General features: G+C 36.7%; 1 protein-coding gene across 1 annotated transcript; it reads left to right on the top strand.

Moving 5' to 3' along the window:
• Positions 1-18,996: 18,996 nt before the first annotated feature.
• LOC149843208 (RINT1-like protein MAG2) lies at positions 18,997-20,927 on the top strand. The gene is made up of 4 exons (XM_090000856.1): positions 18,997-19,788; positions 19,994-20,081; positions 20,346-20,455; positions 20,502-20,927. The coding sequence occupies exons 1-4, from the start codon at positions 18,997-18,999 to the stop codon at positions 20,925-20,927; spliced, it is 1,416 nt and encodes a 471-aa protein (XP_089856982.1).
• Positions 20,928-21,549: the final 622 nt, after the last annotated feature.

Genomic DNA, 21,549 nt, shown 5'->3' with positions numbered 1-21,549 from the left:
AGAGCTGAAAGAGTTTGACAAAGTGGTCAATTTGTTCATCGAGCACTTTTTATTCAATACTGAGGCACTCCCGACCCTCAGCCACCTTTGCAGTCTGAAACAAAAAGAAAATGAGAAAGCCAGAGATTTTATTCACAGGTGGAGGTCATCCTGTAATAAAATGCGAGATCCAATATCAGAAGGACATGCATTGTCCTTGATTTTGAGCAACTTTTCACAACCCCTAAGGGGATTGATTTCCGCCTCGCCATCAAAAACTTTTATTGAGCTAACAGAACGAGCCAAATGACTCAAGTTGAGTATGAAAAATGGATCCTACGAGGGTTTCACCTTCACCAAGGGCAACAGTCAGCAGGAATTTAAGAAGAAAACCCATTTCACCTACTCTGCCAATAATAGCAAAAATCAACATAAGGGAAATGAGAAAGATCACAGTTATGGGTCAGGGGGTTTAAACCCCAACAAAAATAATCAGAAAGACAAATCGATTTCTCAGTATGGAAGACAACCACAACAGACTCTTGAACAGGGATCGAGACCTCAAGAAAAGCCGAAGCGTGAAGGGTGGAGTTATAATCGCAAATTTACTCCCCTGGACCAGTCCCTTAAAACAGTGTTAGAATATATGCTCGACAGTGACATGATTAAGCTTCCATGGGTAGCTGATCCACTAGTAGTTATGGGTAAATTGAAGGACAGATTCTGCAAGTTCCACCGAATAGTAGGACATGATACCGAAAACTGTTTCGTTCTCAAAAACATCATACAAGATTATATTGATAAAAACCTGCTAGTAGAAGGTGCCAAAGATGAGAAAATGAGAATATTAAATCAACCCTTCCTTTAGCATTCAACCGTAGTGATATTTGATCACCCATTTCAGCCACAAGATCACATCCAGCCATGCCCCAACAGTGATATTGATATTCAACACCAGGTGTTAGTATTACATAAGGCCCAATCTAATGCTCGGAAGATGGACCTCATTTCAGCTTTCAGCAAGCTGAAAGACTCAAGAGAGCCTGCTCGGATATCTCCTGAAGTGGCCAAAAGAATGCCATGACTCCCCAAAATCTTTATTAAACCAGTATCTGAAAAAGACAAAGCATCAGAGGAGAAGGTGGATACAGTGTGAAGACCGATTACTGCCCTCTCAAATATCCTGATCCTTGAATTGGCGCGTGCTTCTCTCAAGCATCAGTAAGTCCTGGATGATTTACTACAAAAAATCAAGGTTAAGCCAGGCATCACCCCCAAAGACATGGCTCAGATCGTTAATCAGGCCATGACCAATGCTCCCATAACATTTTCTGATGAAGATTTACCCAAGCCCCATGCATTTCATAACAATGCTCTGTACATTGTCGTTCGAACCAGGGGATTTCTGTACCCCACATGCTCGTAGATGGAGGCAATAGCCTCAACATTTGTCCCAAAATGACCGCCAAGGCTTTGGGTATAAAAGAAGAAGAATATGCACCAGATCCAATCACCATTTACGGATTCGATAATCATGGACAGACAACAAAGGGCAAGATTTTCCTGAAAATATTTATTAACTACTCGGTTCACACAGTGCTTTTCCTCGTTGTCAATGTGCCGCCAATGTATAATCTTCTATTGAGGCGAACGTGGATTCACAATGCCAATACAGTGCCATCCATCCTATACCAGTGCATCAAATGGTCTAAGGGCGGCATGATTACTACTGTCCTGGGGGAAGACCCAGAAGAAAGGCTGCCTCAGCCTATGATTCCCCAGTCAACCTATACTGCTGATATTCCTAGCATCAGGGAGAGCGAAAAAGTTATTCTCAGTGAAAGCCTCGAGATGTTGAAGCTAGAGGCAGCACCAGAGATGAAGCATACCACAACAATGGTCTGATGGCAAGGACCACATTTCTTCAAAATCGGAGGTCGTTTTGATTACAATACTTTTAGAGATCATCCATTATTCCCAAAGTTCATAAAAGTCAAGAAAGGATTTGATCTTCTACTGAAACACGACTATCAACCTTTCAAGGGCCTAGGCAAGAATGAAGATGGCCGGCTAGAGCCAGTAATCCCGGATCATCACCCGTACAGAGCAGGATTGGGATTCATGGGCAACAGATCTCATAAGGATATTGTCCCCATTAAGAGCATTCACTATCATTCTTTTTCTACTTCAGTTCTTTGATTCTTGCAATTTGTAGGGACGATGTCCCGTTTCATTTTATCTCCTTATGTCATCATTTCAATCTTCAATAAAGTTATTAATTTTTCTTGTCCATTGGGATGCCATCCTTCCTTTTCTCCTCTACAATTTGTCTTCAAAATTCACTGTCATTTAGCCTTTTCGTTTCATGCAATTTGTTTCATGATAAGCGAATCTTATCTAAAAATGCTACTCCTTTTCAAAATTTTAGAATGTCTTCACAATCAATAAGGGGACTAGTTGTCAATCCATCAATCATGTCAAAGTCTGCAAAGATCAATCAAGTCAAGGCAAGAACTGGGGACAGTAAAGTCACAAAGCAGTCAGAAGAAGCTGTAGAATTTGATTCATCTCTTTAAGAATTGCCAGAGTTTGCAACGATTCAGAAGCAAGATGAGCCATTGACCCTAGTTCAGGACCCAACTGAAGACATCAATATTGGTTCAGAGGATAGTCCGAAGATTCTTAAAATCGACACTGGTTTGAGCGCAGATGAGAAGGAAAGGCTTATCGACTTTCTCAAATGATACCAAGAAGTGTTCGCATGGACTTACGAGGCTATGCCTGGTTTAGATCTTAAATTGGTAGAACATCGCCTTATCCTGAAACCCGATGCAAAACTAGTTAAGCAGAAGTTGAGAAAGATGGATCCTCGAATTGAGCAGCAGGTCAAGGAAGGACTTGAGGATTTGCTTAAAGCAGGATTCATTTGAGCAATAGATTATCCAGATTGGTTGACAAATAATATAGCAGTTCCTAAGAAGAATGATAAAGTTCAGATCTATATCGACTTTCGTGATCTCAACAAAGCTACTCCAAAGGATGACTATCCACTCCCAAACATTAACCTCCTAATCGACAACACAACGGGTCATGCCATGTTCTCCTTCATGGATGGATATTCTGGATATAATCAAATCAAACTGGCTACTCGTGACCAATCCAAGACATCCTTTACCACGCCAGGGGTACTTTCTGTTACACGGTTATGCCATTTGGACTTAAGAATGCCGGAGCAACCTATCAGTGCGCGATGGCTGCCATCTTTCATGATCAGATGCACATGATCATGGATGCATATGTTGATGATATCCCGGTCAAATTCAAGGAAGAAGAAGATCATATTAATGCTCTTAGTCAAGTCTTCAAGTGGCTCGTTCTTTACAAGCTAAGGCTCAACCATCAGAAATGTGTTTTTTGGAGTCAAGTCAGACAAATTATAGGGCTTTTTGGTCAGCAAAAAGGGAATAGAAGTGGATCTTGCTAAGGCAAAGGCCATCATTGACATGCCACCCCTCACTACTCTCAAAGAATTGCGTAGCCTTCAGGGACGTATGCAATCAATTCGGCGATTCATATCTAATCTTGCCATGAGATGTGAGCCTTTCAATTACTTACTCAGAAAAGGAGTGAAGTTTGAATGGGGGCCAGAGTGTCAGCAATCATTCAAGCGTATCAAAAAGTATCTTCTTAAGCCTCTTGTCTTAAAACTGAAAGTGTAGTAGGATCAATGCAACAAGCACTAGAGGGGGGTGAATAGTGCTTTTAAATATCGTCTTCGGAATTTTGACGGATTTTGCAATTCGCAAAGCAATCACACAAAGAACACAATAATTTATCCTAGTTCGGTCTTTCCCGACCTACATCCAGTCCCCAAGCAAAACCCGCTTGAGATTTCCACTATCAACCTTGTGTAACTACGAGATCATACATACCAAATTCGGTCCCACTTTCAGTAACACACCTACTGAAAGCAAACAACTCCTTTAAACCAAGAAGTCCTTCCTTTTACAGAAAATAAAAATAAGTAACAACTTACAAAACAACCTATGAGCCCTTCTTATGAATGCAAATGAGATGCAATTGGCTTTTGAGGTTGTTGAAATACTCTACTCACAAATTCACTGTCTCTCAAAGGAATTTGAGTGAAAAACTAAAGTAAAAAATATCAAGTGAGTGAGAAAATAAATATGAGTGAAAAGCAAAGAGTAATTCAATATAATTCGATTCAAATTGATTGCTTTTGAGTGTAGAATGCACTCATATTTATAGTTGAAAGATTTCATACGTTGAGGGTATGAAAAGGTGTCAAAACAGTCTATTTTGAATGATCAAAACATTTGAAAAATGAAAAGACATGCCTTTTAAAAGTTTAAGGAAAAATGACAAAATTAGTAAACTGGAACAGTAGTTAGTCGACTGATAATTAGCTATTAGTAGACTGACAATTATCGTCGCTCGACTAATGTGTTTATCAAGCCGTTTGAAAATCTAAAGTTTTGAAACTTAGTCGACTAGAGAAAAAGTTAGTCGACTGATAATATCATCAGTAGACTGAAAAACCTTTCAGTCGACTGCTGCTAAACTTTTCTGAAAATAGACATTCTGTTCGTTCGACTGATAAAATCATTAGTCGACTGCTGCTAAATTCCCAGAAAACAGACATTCTGTCCGGTCGACTGATAAAACCTTCGGTCGACTAATTTGACAAAAATGACATTTTGTTTAGAAAATTTGGCGCGAAAGGATTAGTCAACTGTTGAGTCTATTGGTCGACTAATAGACATGAAAAATTAAATAAAGAGTTTTCTAAAAAGATTTTCATGAAGGGTTCTTTTAGAAAAGTTTTTCTAAAGACTTTTTAGGTGAAATGCAACCGAAATATGCACTCTAAGTAAGGCTCTTACAAAAATCTAAGACTTTTAATGAATTTTACAATTGCACACTAGTCTTCAAAGATTCTTCATCGAATTCTTCAATGTTTGTCATATTTCTTCATTGCCTTAGCTGAAATGCAGTTGATTTACTTGTTCATCAACAAAACCTTGTACTTGAAGTATCATGTGTGGCTTCATTGTCGTAACAATCTCCCCCTTTTTGATGATGACAAACCAATCAAAGATGGAACATTTAGATGCATAGATGGAGATTTTACTCCCTCTATCAATATGCTGTAAAACATTAAAAGTTAGTACATTCAAAGCACATATATCACATATTGATTGATTTGCATTTCCATCATTACTTCATGCATTTTTAAAACTTTTCATAAATGCAATTTTCAATGCTTTCACATGATGTAATTTTCATGTCATGATGCAATGTGCAATTTCTATCTTTTTCTCTTAATTTCTCATGCAAGTTCTATTTTTTTTTCTCTTAATTTCTCTTATTTCTCATGCAAGTTCTATCTATTTCTCCTAATTTCTCATACAAGTTCTATCTAATTACAAGTTCTATCTATTTCTCCCCCTTTGTCATAATAAAAAATAGTAAGGTCAGTCATAGCATAAGCAAAATGCAAATTCAAGTTCAAAATATTACAACCCATAAAGTATCAAAGTTCAGTAAGGACATTAATCAAAGATCAAGAGAAGTGTTGCTTGATGATCTCCTTGAGTTCAGCAATATCTTTCTGAATTGAAGAAAGTTGTTGAGTCACATCTTCACGAAAAGTGTGTTGATGCAGCTCCAAAGATTCCATTCGCTGCAAAACTTCATCATTGTCTTGACAGATGGTTCAGTTTGATCAAAGTTTAAAGGAGGCAGATATTTGATTTTCATACGTTTAAAAATAGTTTGATCAAAGAACTTCTTTTGTTCAATATATTTTTCATTGGTTAAGGGTACTTTGAAATATCTGAAAATACGAGTAAGAAGACATTCATACGGAAGAAAAGGTTTTTGTTTCCAAAAATTAGTAAAATACACGTTGGCCCAATTTACCGAAATATTTCCAAATAAGACATAAAGAGCTGTAGAGAGATATATGGAATAGTAATCAAAAGATCCAGTTTTAGGTAGAACATTGTGGGCAAGAATTCGTCCAGCAATGCGTGCACGAGTTTGAAGATTGGTATTTTTAAAAGAAGGGCAATGAGGTGCACCGGGAAGAAGAATTTGTTCAAAAATTCTTTCATCATTAAGTTTAATAGTATTGAAAAGAGTGTCTGAAAGTGGTATATCTAGGATTTGTCCAAGCAGTTTAGAATCAAACTCAATTTCAACATCGCGAACAAGAGATGAAAGAAATCCAGTTTCATGATCAATTTGTAAATTTGTGTAAAACAAGTGGATCAGAAAAGGATAATGAAGGGGTCTGCACCGACATCAAAAAGATGTGAAATACCTGAAAATAATTCTCTGATTTTGTAACGAGAAAACAGATGAAACAGGACATTTTGGCCTGGTAAAATAGGAAGTGCAGAAATCGATCCAAAAGTATCATATAAAAGAGGATTTCTGAGTAGTCTGAGAGAAAATCCATGACATGCTTGTGGTGTAGTTGGAGGAGAACCTTGTGCGGATGCAGTCTTCTGACGAGACATGGTTGATAAGAACGTAACAAATTCACAAAAAAAAATCGCAGTTGCAGAGAGTGATTGATCAACACAGTCGTTAAGAAGAACAATTGAAGATGGTGTTGATGTCGGCTTCCAAATGCTTTAAAAATGACATCCGGCGGAAGGAAGATGTTGTCCGACGTTGTGGCGGAGAACCAATGCAACTTTGTGCAAAGTGAAAGATGTGCCTTCTACGATCAAGATCGTTGGTAGTGGCCAAAATAATCAACAGTAACAACCCACCGAAAGAGATGCCGAGTTTCCACAGATTTTAGGCAAGAATGAAGAGGCGAGGAGGAGTTCGTCTGGTAGAAGATGACGCGGTGGATGACGGCGGGAGAGAGGAGGCTGCCACAAGAGGATTCCGGCAAGAACTGAAGATGCACCGGTCACGGCAATAAGATTTCGGCGAAAAGGGGTTCGAACGACACTCCGAGGGATTTTCGGAAGAGAGAGAGGAGAGAGAGAGGGTATCGTTTAAGAAAAACGAAATGGGCATAAAAATGAAATAGTGCCCTTTAAAAAAAAATGGGTGTTAAAAAAATCCAAGGGGTATCGGGTCCCTTCAGTTGAAATTTAAAAAAAATATCAGTCGACTAGAATTTTATCAATCGACTAATAAGGTGTGATTCCTTCAGTAAAAAAAATTTAAAACATCAATCGACTAGAAGTTTATCGGTCGACTAATATGGTGCGATTTTGAGATTTTGTTCAAAAAATATAAATCTAAAAATGAGCAAATGCCTAGTTCTTTCCTAATTCTCATAAAATCTTCATTTTTAAGTGGTTTAGTGAAGATATCAGCATGTTGTTCATTAGTGGATATAAAATTTAACGAAATGTCTCCTTTTAACACATGATCTCTTAAAAAATGATGTCTAACTTCAATATGCTTAGTTCTTGAGTGCTGAACAGGATTTTTCGAAAGATTTATAGCACTAGTGTTATCATAATAAATAGTTGTTGTGGAGTAATTCAAACCAAAATCTTTTAAGGTCTGTTTCATCCATAGTACTTGTGAACACGCTAAACTAGCTGCTATATATTCTGCTTCAGTTGTTGAGATTGACACTGGATTTTGCTTTTTACTAAACCAAGAGACTAAAGCATTTCCTAAGAAATGACAAGTTCCGCTAGTACTCTTGCGATCAGATTTACTTCTTGCAAAATCTGCATCACTATATGAAACTAAATCAAAGGAAGATGATTTTGGGTAAAACAAACCAAAATCTGAAGTATCTTTCAAGTAATGAAGAATTTGTTTTACTGCAGTTAAATGAGATTCCTTTGGATTAGCTTGAAATCTAGCACACATACAAACACTAAACATAATATCAGGTCGACTAGCAGTTAAGTATAATAGAGATCCGATCATACCTCTGTAGAGCTTAGAATCTACAATTTTACCATTTTCATCTTTATCAAGAGAAGTAGTTGTACTCATAGGATTTCTTCTTGATTTTGATGAGTCCATCCCAAATCTCTTGAGAAGTTCTTTTGTACACTTAGCCTGGTTGATGAAGATTCCTTCTTCAGTTTGCTTTATTTGAAGTCCAAGGAAGTAGTTTAATTCGCCCATCAAGCTTATTTCAAACTCTTCCTGCATAGCTTTAGCAAATTCTTTACAAAGAGAATCATTAGTAGAACCAAATATTATGTCATCAACATAAATTTGCATAATAAGAATATCTAAATTAAGATTTTTAATAAATAAAGTGGAGTCTACCCGACCAATGGAAATACCAGATTGTTCTAGAAAAATTCGTAGTCTTTCATACCACGCTCTTTGTGCTTGTTTAAGTCCGTACAAAGCTCTTTTTAATTTGTAGACTTTTTATGGATATTTCTCATTTTCAAAGCTTGGAGGTTGCTCTACATAAACTTCTTTATTGATGTGTCCATTTAAAAATGTACTCTTAACATCAATTTGATATAACTTAAAATTCATATAACTAGCAAAAGAAAGCATCATTCAAATTGACTCCAATCGAGCCACTGGTGCATAGGTTTCATCAAAATCTATGCCTTCTTCTTGATTATAGCCTTGTGCTACTAGTCTTGCTTTGTTTCGAATGACTTCGCCATTTTCGTCCAGCTTATTTTGGAAGACCCATCTTGTTCCAATTACTGGATGATCCTTTAGTCTATCAACTAGATCCCATACATCATTCCTAGTAAATTGGTTAAGTTCTTCAGACATGGCCAAAAGCCAAAATTCATCATCACAAGCCTTATTGATATTCTTTGGTTCTATTTTAGATATGAAAGCAATATTTGCAATATATTGCAATTGCCTTTTAGTTTGGACACCACTCTTTATTTCTCCAATAACTTGTTCATGTGGATGATTGGGAACTTCTTTTCAAACAGGTTGAAGAGGAACATTTTCTTGAGAAATACTCTCTATCAAAGGTTCTTCTTGAAGTATTACTTCTTCTCCTTCGCTTAGAGGTATAACATGCTCACAATTCTCATCAAATGCAACATGTAAAGATTCTTAAATGCAAGATGTTCTTTTATTAAAAACACGATAAGCTTTACTTCTAGAAGAATATCCAAGAAATATTGATTCATCTGATTTTGAATCAAACTTATCAAGATTATCTTTGGTATTTAACAAGAAGCATTTACTACCAAATTTTTTGAAATATGAGATCTTTAGTATACGATCATAATACAATTCAAAACATGTTTTATGTAAGATTGGTCGAATAAGAATACGGTTTAAAACATAACATGTTGTATTTATTGCTTCAGCCCAAAAGTATTTTGGTAAATTTTTATCTTGAAGCATGGTTCTAGCACATTCTTGCAAAGTTCTATTCTTTCTTTCAACAACTCCATTTTGTGGAGCCGCTCTAGGAAAAGCAAAGTTGTGAGATATACCATGTAAATCACAATACTTTAGAAAAGATTCATTTTCAAATTCACCACCATGATCACTACGAATTTTAATAATAGATGTAGATTTTTCATTTGTAATTCTTCTACAAAGTTTGGAAAATTCAGAAAAAGCATCATTTTTGCTTTTTAGAAAAATCACCCATGTAAATCGAGAATAATCATCTACTATAATAAAAACATAATTGCTACAATTCAAACTTTGAATTCTAGATGGTCCAAATAGATCTAAATGTAAAAGTTCAAGAGGACGTTTTGTTGAAACTATATCTTTTGCTTTAAAAGAACTCTTGATTTGTTTTCCCATTTGGCAAGCATCACATAAGTGATCCTTCTTATATGATATTCTAGGTAGGCCTCTAACAAGATCATTTTTGGATAACTTGGAAATAATTTTAAAGTTAACATGTCCAAGTCTCTTGTGCCATAACCATTGAATTTCATTTGAAACAATAAGACATTTTTCATTAAAAGTGGGTAACTCATCTAGATAAAGTTCATACACATTGTTCCTTCTTTTACCTTTAAAAATGATCTTTTTAGATTGAAAATAAAAAATTAAACATAAATCATGTTCAAAGGAAACAAGAAAACCTTTATCACATAATTGACTAATGGATAATAAATTATGTATTAAACCATCTACTAAAAGAACATTTTCTATCAAGGGAAATTTTGGATTACCAATTTTACCTATACCGATTACTTTTCCCTTGTTATTGTCACCAAAGGTGACGGTTCCTCCATACTTACTTTGGAGGGTGAAAAATAACTCCGGCCTTTTAGTCATATTTTTGGAACAACCGCTGTCCAATATCCATTTTCTCCTTATTTTGTGTACCTACAACAAAATTAGAAGACAAAGCATTTGACCCCTTTCTATTTTCGGGTCTATGAGAGTTAGTCTTAGGAACCCATATTCATTTGGATTTTAGTTTCCTTTGATAAAAAATATTTTTTCTATAAAAAGATTTAGCATTTCTAGAGTAATCATGTCTAGGCTTATAAGCATTATAAGTTCCATGATTAGATGTATTTCTATTATAACTAGAAAATTTAGATCTTTGAACAAATGGTTGAGAATATTGTCTTTGATTCTTCACAACATAGTTTGGTCTATTTTGAGAATCAAAGAAGCTATATCCTAATCCGGTTTTATTAACCGAGCATCTTTGAGAACCAAGAAGTCTTTCCAGATTCTCTTGACCATTTGTGAATTTGGTCACTATGGAAAGAAGATCATTTGATTTTTCTTTTAGACTCGTTATTTCTTTTTGTAAGAGATTGGTTCTAATTCCAATTTCTTTTATCTCAAATGCTTGACAAGAGTTTTCCTTCTTGAGATCTTCTATCTCTTCAAGTAACACTTTGTTTTGAGAATCACGAGTTGAATTTTCAGTTTTTAACTCTTTGTTTTTAGAACTTAGACTCTTAAATTTAGCATATAAATCATTAAATGCTTCTAATAAATCATCATACTCAAATTGACTTACCGAGTTTTCTTGAGCTACAAAACACATGTTAGCGACTTCTTCGTTTGATTCTTCATCGAAAGAGGAGTCATTATCATCCCAACATGCTTGAAATGCCTTTTTCTTCTTGAATTGGTTCTTGGGCTTGATTTTGAGAAGAGGACAATCTTTCTTGATGTGTCCTGCCTTTTTGCAGTTAAAGCACTTGACTTCATTAGGATTGGAAGAATCCACTTTCTTTACTTTTATTTGAAATCTTCCCTTTTTGATGAATCTTTTGAATTGCCTTGTGATGAGGGCAATATCTTCATCTTCATCTTCTTCTGAATTTTCAGAGCCAGAAGTAGCCTTAAAAGCAAGAGATTTCTTCTTGGGTTCTTCTTCTTGTCTGTCTTGAAGTTGGACTTCATATGCCATTAAGTTACCAACCAAATCTTCAAGAGTGAGAGTGTTTAAATCATTTGCTTCCTCAATAGCTGTGGTTTTTCTCTCCCATTCAGGAGTTAAACACCTTAGGATTTTTATGACTAAATCCACTTGTGAATATTCTTTTCCAAGGGATTTTAGAGTGTTTGTGATATCAGTCATTCTTGTTACCTTGTCCGATATAGATTCATTTTGCTTTATTTTAAACAATTCAAATTTATGAACTAAAGAAGCAATTTTAGATTCTTTTACCTTTGATGTACCTTCGTGAGTCACAAGAAGAGTATGCCAAATTTCATTTGCTGTAGAGCATTGAGAGATGCGATTGAACTCTACATTGTCAATGACACAATACAATGCATTCATAGCCTTGGCATTAAGTGAGACAGTCTTCTTTTCTTCATCTGTCCATTGATTGAAATCAATTGATGGCATTTGGTACTTTTTTGAAACAACTCTCCAAATTTCGAGATCCATGGATTGTAAGAATATTGCCATTCTCACTTTCCAGTATCCATAGTTTGTTCCGTTGAAGAGAGGAGGACGAACATAGGAGCATCCTTCTTTGTGCTGAGATGATGTTGTTGCCATGCTAGATGATGGTCAAATCAAAATAATAGCAAACCTGACTCTGATACCAAATGAAAGTGCAGTAGGATCGAGACAACGAGCACTAGAGAGGGGAAGGGGGGGGGGGGTGAATAGTGCTTTTAAATATCGTCTTCAAAATTTTGAAGATTTTGCAATTCACAAAGCAATCACACAAAGAACACAATAATTTATCCTGGTTCGGTCTTTCCCGACCTACATCCAATCCCCAAGCAAAACCCGCTTGAGATTTCCACTATCAACCTTGTGTAACTACAAGATCATACAAACCAAATCTGGTCCCACTTTTAGTAACACACCTACTGAAAGCAAACAACTCCTTTAAACCAAGGAGTCCTTCCTTTTACAGAAAATAAAAATAAGTAACAACTTACAAAACAACCTATGAGCCCTTCTTATGAATGCAAATGAGATGCAATTGGATTTTGAGGTTGTTGAAATACTCTACTGACGAATTCACTGTCTCTCAAAAGAATTTAAGTGAAAAACTGAAGTGAAAAATATCAAGTGAGTGAGAAAATGAATATGAGTGAAAAGCAAAGAGTAATTCAATATAATTCAATTCAAATTGATTGCTTTTGAGTGTAGAATGCACTCATATTTATAGTTGAAAGATTCTATACGTTGAGGGTATGAAAAGGTGTCAAAACAATCCATTTTGAATGATCAAAATGTTTGAAAAATGAAAAGATACGCCTTTTAAAAGTTTAAGGAAAAACAACAAAATTAGTCGACTGGAATAATAGTTAGTCGACTGATAATTAGCTATTAGTAGACTGACAGTTATCGTTGGTCGACTAATGCATTTATCAAGCTGTTTGAAAATCTAAAGTTTTGAAACTTAGTCGACTACAGAAAAAGTTAGTCGACTGTTGCTAAATTTCCAGAAAACAGACATTCTGTCCGGTCGACTGATAAAACCTTAGGTCGACTAATTTGACAAAAATGACATTTTGTTTAGAAAATTTGGCGTGAAAGGATGTGAGTCTATTGGTCGACTAATAAACACGAAAAATTAAATAAAGAGTTTTCTAAAAAGATTTTCATGAAGGGTTCTTTTAGAAAAGTTTTTCTAAAGACTTTTTAGGTGAAATGCAACCGAAATATGCACTCTAAGTAAGACTCTTACAAGAATCTAAGACTTTTAATGAATTTTACATTTGCACACTAGTCTTTAAAGATTCTTCATCGAATTCTTCAACGTTTGTCATATTTCTTCATTGCCTTAGCTGAAATGCAGTTGATTTACTTGTTCATCATCAAAACCTTGTACTTGAAGTATCATGTATGTCTTCATTGTCATAACAAAAACCGCCAGAATTGGGGAAACCCCTTTTGCTATACATTTCTGTTAATCAAGTAGCTTGCGGCGGATTCTTAGCACAATATGAAGAAGGCAGTCTGATAGAACATGCCATTTATTATGTGAGTAAGACATTTATTAACTACAAGAAGAAATATTCTCAGATAGAAAAGACATGCCTGACATGGGTTTGGATGTGTCAGAAGTTGAGACATTACTTGTTAGCATTAGAAGTCAAGGTTCTCTCAAAACTTAATCCTCTCAAGTATATTATCGAGCAGCCATTTTTCAGTGGACGGATCGCCAAATGGCAAGTTCTATTAATGCAATATGACTTGGAATACGTCTCTCAACAGTCAATTAAAGGCCAAGCTATCGCTGACCAGCTAGCCAATTTTTCTTCATCAAAAGAAGTGAAAGCCGGGGATGATTTTCCTGATGAGCGCATTCATAACGTTCAACAATCTTCGGTTTAGAGTTTATTCTTTGACAGTTCTAAGAACATGGCCGGCATAGGAGTGGGAATCCTATTGATCATGCTAGAGAAGGAGATGGTCCCTTTCTATCTCAGACTTGATTTTCAGTGCACGCATAATATGGCCGAGTATGAAGCTTTAATACAAGGTATGAGACTTCTGCAAGACTTTAATGTTAAGAGGGTGCACGCTTTTGGCGATTCATTGCTCTTCGTTAGCCAAGTCAAAGCCAAATGACAGGTAAAGGACCAGAAGTTGCTTCCTTATCAAAAGATCGTTCTAGCCCTCATCAACAATTTCGATGAATTTCAACTTTTTCATGTCAAAAGAGAGTTTAATCAAATAGCTGATGGTTTGGACAACCTAGGATCTATTTTGTCTTTCAAAGACGGAGAATCCTGTCATTTTTTTGAAATAGGCAGACTTGACCAACCTGCCTTCATTTCAGTAATGCAAGTCAACCAGGCGGAACAGAAGAAGAAGCCTTGGTATCAAGATTTCAAAATTTTTATTGAAACTGGTAATCTTCCATCAGAATTGTCGAAGAAGAAACATAAAGTAATTGAACGCATGTTTGCTCGTTATTTTATTCTAGTCGATGTTCTTTATCGTCATGGGTTCAGTTCTGAGTATTCCAGGTGCCTAGACGAAGAAGAAGCCAAGGAAGTCATTCGAGAAGCGCACGAAGGCATTTGTGGCGGCCATGTCGGTTACCAAACTCTTGTTAAGCAAATCATTCAGGCAAGATATTATTGAAAAACCATGCAGAAAGACTGCTATCGTTTTGTAAAAAAGTGCATTCGGTGTCAGATACATGCACCTTTTATTCTTGCACCAACAACATATTTGCAATCTGTCATCTCTCCATGGTTGTTCTCTATGTGGGCCTTCGACGTCGTAGGTCCCATCACCCCTTCCGCTTCAAATAGCCATAAATACTTTCTTGCCGCAACAGAATACTTTACTAAATGGGTGGAAGCTGTCACTTTATGCACAGTAGAGGCCCGACATGTGGTCTTATTTATTCACAAGAATATTCTTTGTCTTTTCGGTATACCGCATGACATTGTTTCAGATAATGGTACTCATTTCAAGAATGAGAGAATGAAGATCTTTTGTTCGAAGTTTAGAATTCATCATCAATTTTCAGCTCCATACTATCCCTAAGGGAATGGTCAGGCAGAAGCCACAAACAAAATTTTGATTCGCATCTTGGAAAGAACCGTTGAAATGGGGCGTGATTGGCACGAGAAAATCCATGATGCACTCTGGACATATCGAACCACCGTTCAGACTCCGACCAATGCAACTCCTTCAAAACTTGTTTATGGAACTGAGGTGGTATTGCCTCTTCATGTTCAGAAACCCGCCCTTAAATTTGCATATCTTCTAGAGCTACCACTCGATCAGTATCAACAGCAGAGATTGGTACAACTTGATCTACTCGATGAGAAAAGACTCAAAGCAGCAGAGCATGCTTAGTCTTATCGTCAGAGGATAGCAAGGAAATATGCCAAGTCGGTCATCGAAAGAAGATTCTGAGTCAATAATTTGGTCCTCAGATCAACGACTCATCGGAAAATGGTCACCAAACTGGGAGGGGCCCTACGTGGTCAAAGAAACGTTACCACACAATTCATATCGTCTGATTAACGCATACGAGGTAGAATTACCCGATCCTATCAATGCCCAACATTTGAAGAAATTTTATACTTAGAAAACTTTTATTCTACCTTTTGTGTCCTTCAATAAATTTTCTTCCAATAAATGATCAATTATTCTTTTACATTTCTTTTCCCAGACTACACTGGGACGTTTTTTATAAAATTCGTCTTTTATTCAAAATACACTGTATGCAGGCAGGATCAAACAAAATCTTTCATCATTCACTTATTCGCGTTCATTTGCATACATTCACGTTTATTCGCATTTGTTTGCATTTGCTTACATCCATTTTGCATTCACATCAAATTTCATTGGGGATAAGGGACAAATCCAGAGATCCCGATCTATTGTCCAAGTCTTTGTGAAGGTGAAGATTGAAAATCTCCCATCACAACTAACGGGTAATCTTTCAAAAATCCAATGCTCGGGATGGTAATCTTTCCAGTGCTCGTACTGGTAACCTTTTAAAATCTTGTGCTCATACTGATAATCTTTTAAAAAAAAAATCAATGCTTGTACTGGTAATCTTTTAAAAAAATCCAGTGCTCGTACTGGTAATCATTTAGAATCTAGTGCTCATACTGGTAATCTTTTAGAATCCAATGCTCGTACTGGTAATCTTTTAAAATCTAGTGCTCGTATTGGTATTTTATCAAAATTCAGTCTTCATACTGGTCGCAATTCAAACACTAGACATGCATTGGGGTTCAGACTCAATGTCAATCATCAGATCTGTGAACCAAATAATCTCTGTCAGACCCTTGAGTCACTCCATTCTGTCAATCTCACCTTCAAGTCACCAATTTTGTCAGACCTCTGGTCATTCGTCTTATTAACCAAATCTTTGGGTTATCGAATTTTATCAAAGTCAATCATATCTGTCCAACCTTTGAGTCATATCTAGCAATCATAGTCTTTCGAGATTCGACCTTTGTGTCGAATTCATCCGCCAACTAGCTCAAAATCAACTATCAATCATTTCTCTTGCGAGGGACCCTTTTTCCAGGGAGAGTTCGAGGGAGCTCGTTCTTTTCACATATTTTTATTGTTTGTTCGTTGAACCCCTTTTTCTAGAGAGAGTTTGAAGGGACTCGTGCTTCGCGAACAGTTTGCAAAACAATTGTTATTGTCATACAAGGAACCCTTTTTCCAAGGAGAGCTTCGACGGAAGCTCATTCTCCTTGTAACCCTTAATGTCTTTTGTTAGGCCACTCCGTCATTGAGGACCTTTTTTTTTAGGGAGAGTGTGACAGACTCGCTCCTCTATGATATCCTTTCCAACCTTTGTTAGCGGCCCTTTTTCCATAAGAGAAGTCTAGAAATAGGGAGTTTTGACGAAAACTTCATTTCTCTTCGAAAGTTCATTTTGCAAACACCTCCTCTTTAGGGAAGATAGGAGTATCTTTTTGTTACCCATTCAGGTAAGGGTCAAGCTTGAGTCTCTCCTTTGGGGAAAGGAGAGGAGAATCTAGCCGCGAATGTGTCGTTTAGACCTCAAGCGATTTATTTCACCGAGGATTCCAAGAATATTTTGCCCATTTCTCATGAAAAATAGTTGTTGATTCCAAAAAACTTTTGTCACACAAAAGAATTACCTCAAGTTACCTTCAGTATTACTTCCAAAAGAGCGAAGCTTTTGCAAAGAAGGATTCAAAATCCAAATTCTTTCTATTGATCAACCGAAGGGATGAAGAATAAATCCTTAATATGGCCAGCAAAGAAAATTCAATGTTGCTGCGAAGCCATAAGTGATCGATATTGATCGCAGTCAGTGACACATTTTTAAAGATCATTCTTGTAAAGACAAGGTAGTCGAAATATCCTGAGTGATAAAGAAAAATCCACTCAATTCCTATATCTCCTCAATCACTTAAAGCTGCAATTAAATATCTACAAAAGGGATCTCTCAATTGTCGTCAAGATGAAGACGAATTATGCGAGTTAGACCCTCAGAGCCAAAGAAGATTTGGATCATCTTCGAGATGAAGGAGTTTGTGATGGATCCTTCCAGGGAAATTTTAGATTACCGCCGAGTTGAAGGTGAATGCGATGAACCTCCCGACTATGAACACCCCAAATTTTTCAAAATCTTGTAAATATCCCTTTTTTGCCCCTGACCCCATTTTCTGAGTAATTGAGTCACTTTTAAATCTAAATTCTAGTTTATTTCTTAAATTTTACTGAAATTAAATTCATTTTATATATCTGACTCGATTTCGGATCCGAATCCATTGTCAAAAACCAAATCTGAGTCTCATTATCCAATTTTCAAATTAAAATTACAAAAATACCAAAAAATAGTTTTGAATGGCTCGGGCAGTCTATCCGGCATCCGTTTGGATCCACTGCTCTGTATTTCTCGATTCGAGGTTTAAACCTCGAATATTTCTTCAAAATCCGGATGTAAACCCGTTTTCTGAAGAAAATTCCAAAAGATAACCTTGAACTTTCAAAAAAAGCCTTCTTTTGTAAATATTTGTAAACTTTTTAGAAATCCCATAGTTTTAGAGTTTTTGTTTTCAAAAATACAAAAAAATGTAGAAAATGCAAAAGAAAAGAACCAAAGAAAAATATAGAAAAGAAAAATACGAAAAATAGGTTGAGAAAACCCTTTTTCATGAAAGTCGTTTTAGTAAAAACCTTCTTTTAGAATTTTTTTTACAAAAGAGCCAGTGTTTTGAGAAAATTCAAAACGAAGGAGACCCGATCTGAGAGAGGCCTAACGGCCATCTCCTATAAAATTGACCCTCAGAGGGTCAATAGAGCCATCCGTTTTTCACCCCTCCATTGCATAGAATCACCTCTCATCTTCTGATCCCCTTCTCCTCTCCTTCATTTCTTCTTCTCTCTTTGTGGTTCTCATCTGCATCAGCTGAAGGAAATCAGTGGTTCATCCCAGCGATCAGAGGTAAGTGGCTCATCTTTTCTCTTATCTCTCAGATTACTCATCTCCGTTGTTGTTTTACTGCATCTCTTCGTAAGTTTCCTTTCTCCTTTCATCTTGATTTTTGGTAGAAATTTTATCTTATTGTTTTAGTTTTGCTTTTTTTCTTTCTTTTTCGTTTCATCAAGAAGCATTGAAGGTGGGATTGACCTGCATGTAGCAGGATCGGTCCATCTACTGCAATAGCAAAAGGAAGGGATCGTTCCAACAATTTTATTTTTCTCCTCCTCTTCCCCTTTTTTTGTTCTCTAACATTTCTGCGTTTTATTTTGGTTTTCTTGGTTCATCGACCCATCAAAGCCCCTCGTGATGTTGAGTTGCGCGCTGCAATGTCAATCCACGCCTGGGCGGCATTACTGGAGTATTCACATTCCTACACTTTCTCTCTTCATAAGTTATTTCGGATTTCTCTAATTTTTGCAATTCATTTATCAGTCCATGCTATCCCAATCATTTGCCTTGACAGGAGGACGAGCAACGACTTATTAGAGTTTTATGATCTTTTGAAATTTTTGGGGGTTTTCGGTTTCTTCTTTCAAGGAAAGTAAACAAAAGGAGTGCAAGAAATATTGGGATAATTTTGTTTGGTTTCTTGTTTTTTTTTTCTCTCTTTTCTCGATTGAAAAGGAATTGGTGACCGAAATATATGTGTTGGCTCGAAATGGGAGAGGGGGTTCTTCCTCTTCCTGCGGACGTCTCCCCATCTCTGAAAGCATTCTTGAATTCAAGTTTCGTTCTTCGAGATGATGTTGCTAAGGCCCCATCGATCGCCACCCTATTGGAAAATGAGTGCTTGGATTTGGAGCGCGACCTTATTGGGATAAGGAGGAAGCTTGCTGCGGTGCTATCATCATGGAATTTTCATTCCTTTAAGATGGAGAGGATTCTTGATGACGTCAATGTGAGATTACATGATTTTAGCCACCACTCAGATGAAATGGGTGATGCGAAGTTGAAGAGGATTACGAATATGTTAGCAGTGGAATTGCCATTGCTTGCTAAAGAAGTTGGCAGAGTTGATGTTGTTCGAATTTATGCCAAAACCACCTTGAAGTTGGAAGCGTTGGTTGGAGATCTTGAAGATATATTGCGCCTAATTATGACACCGACGTGTGTGAATCAGATCCCAATGCTTGCAAATGCTGCTAGTTCAGATGATATTGATTGGAAGCTGGGAAGGTTGCAGCTTGTTGTGGATGTTCTCAAGGAGATAGAGAATGTTTTAACTGGGCTGGCAGAAACAAGGCCACAGTGGACATGTCTCCTTCGAGCTGTTGATCTGACGGTTGACAGAGTGTTAGCTGTTTTGAGGCCTCAAGCTATTGCTGATCATCGCACTATCCTTGCAGCAATGGGATGGTCTCCTCCTCTTGTCAAAGCAAATCTTGACAAGGGGAGAAACTGTGACTTGCCTAACCCACTTGTTGTAGTGGATGGAATTGTAAAAAAAAAGGTACTTGAGGAGCTTTCTTACGCTTTGTACTTTTCAGCAGTTTCATATAAAGTGGAAAAATCAGTTGCGTGACTCTTGCAAGATACATCTTGATTAACACCTCTGGACCATTGATGAATTAGTTTCTCCTATTGCTTCAAGAGCATAACATTATTTCTTGAAATGGATTGATGAACCAAAATTCATATTTGCTCTTGTCTATAAGATCACTCGAGATGTTGTTGATGGTGTCGATGATCTTTTGCAGCCTCTCATTGATAAAGCAAGTTTATTAGGTTTCAGCACGGTCTATGGTAGACATGCTTTCAAATTACATGAAGAAGAATATGATGCCCATTCTTGCTGACAGATACCAAGCCAATGGTGGGGCAGTTGAGGTGAACACCTCATGGCTCCATATCATCAATCTGGTCATCTCATTTGATAAACAAATGCAATCACTTGTAGACCCAGTGGTTTTAAGGCCCTCTGAAAGATTATGGGAGAACTCAACATCTCCTATATCGCCTATGGTATCTATGATGAGCATATTTTCTAATTGGCCATATTGGTTCCAGATGTGGAACCAGATAGAATTGATGAATCGTCAAGAAAAGCTATTGAGCTGAAAAAGGAGAACGTGTGGTTGATTAATGTCAAACAAGGGAGTCAATTAGACATCAAGAAAGTTTGTTCAGTTTATCAGATCTACTACATCCCAAATTTTACTGCAGTTTGTTGACGTCCTATGGCAGCAAAGTGAAGAAGTTGAGGCATTAGACCCTATTGTTGATTACAGTTCCCTGATTAAGGTTGTTGGGTCTATCAATGCTGCTCGCTACTGTGAATCTATTATGGAGATATGGTGTGATAACACATATTTTCTAGAGATGAGTGCAACTGACAATTTTTATGACCGATCAAAGAATACTTTAGATTCGCTTGGTTGCTTTTTCCAATATGAGTTGGACCAATTGAAGGCGTTTGAAATAGAATGGCTTGCAGAAATAATGGTTTTTCTTCTTCGGCAATTTGACTCTTTAAGCTATGATTATTTTCAAAGCAAAAATCGATGGGATCATGTGGAAGAAATAAATGATATTGATGACTTCCCAACTATCTATGCAACTTTTCTTGCTGCACTTGATGCCCTTCAATAGGGGTTTACCTATTTCAGCATGAGCTTAAATTTGAAAGATTTCCTTGATATCTGGAGGAGCATGGTCAATGGATTGGACCACTTTATATTTAGCAATATTTCCTTTGAGCAATATGAAATTCTCCAGCCATGGAGTCAAGCAATTTGATGCGGACATGAAAGCATTATTTCAGATTTTTAAACCTTTCTGTGATCACCCTGAAGCATTTTTCCCATGCACAAACAATTCTATCCGACTGTTGTCTATGACTCGGGAAAAAGCACAACATATAAAAGTTCTGGCTCATTGTGAGAAACCAGAATGTCTGCAAAGCTGTGGTGTGTTCCATATTTCTGCAGAACAAGCATTTGTCTTATACAAACATTCAATGCTTGTTTGGAATTCGTTGAGAGTTCACTTCAGAATCAGGAAGGTTCATATGGCTGTTGTCCTTAATGAGTATTGTGGAACTGTAGAGGTAAAAGTGAAGCCCAATACAACATCATAGGTATGTTAGTCTTCAAAAGCTAGAGAATCTCATTCGTCTGTCATACAAGCCCTGTGACGAAGGTTTTTTTTTCGTTCATCTATGGAAAATCATCTGCATTGTGTGGTATTTCTGAAGTTACGGGTTAGCATTTCC

This window comes from Nuphar pumila, chromosome 3, assembly GCF_984573655.1.
Source record: "Nuphar pumila chromosome 3, dmNupPumi1.hap1.1, whole genome shotgun sequence".
Taxonomy (NCBI): Eukaryota; Viridiplantae; Streptophyta; class Magnoliopsida; order Nymphaeales; family Nymphaeaceae; genus Nuphar; species Nuphar pumila.
The sequence above is the reverse complement of the archived record's forward strand: the minus strand, read 5'-3'. Positions and strand labels throughout refer to the sequence as shown.

What these genes read in the sequence shown, in the direction of transcription:
- LOC149843208 (XM_090000856.1), top strand. Translation starts at nt 18,997, where the DNA reads ATGGGAGAGGGGGTTCTTCCTCTTCCTGCGGACGTCTCCCCATCTCTG. An exon ending in ATGGAATTGTAAAAAAAAAG is followed by an intron (nt 19,789 to 19,993) that starts GTACTTGAGGAG and finishes CTTGTCTATAAG; the next exon opens with ATCACTCGAGATGTTGTTGA. An exon ending in GTCAATTAGACATCAAGAAA is followed by an intron (nt 20,456 to 20,501) that starts GTTTGTTCAGTT and finishes ATTTTACTGCAG; the next exon opens with TTTGTTGACGTCCTATGGCA.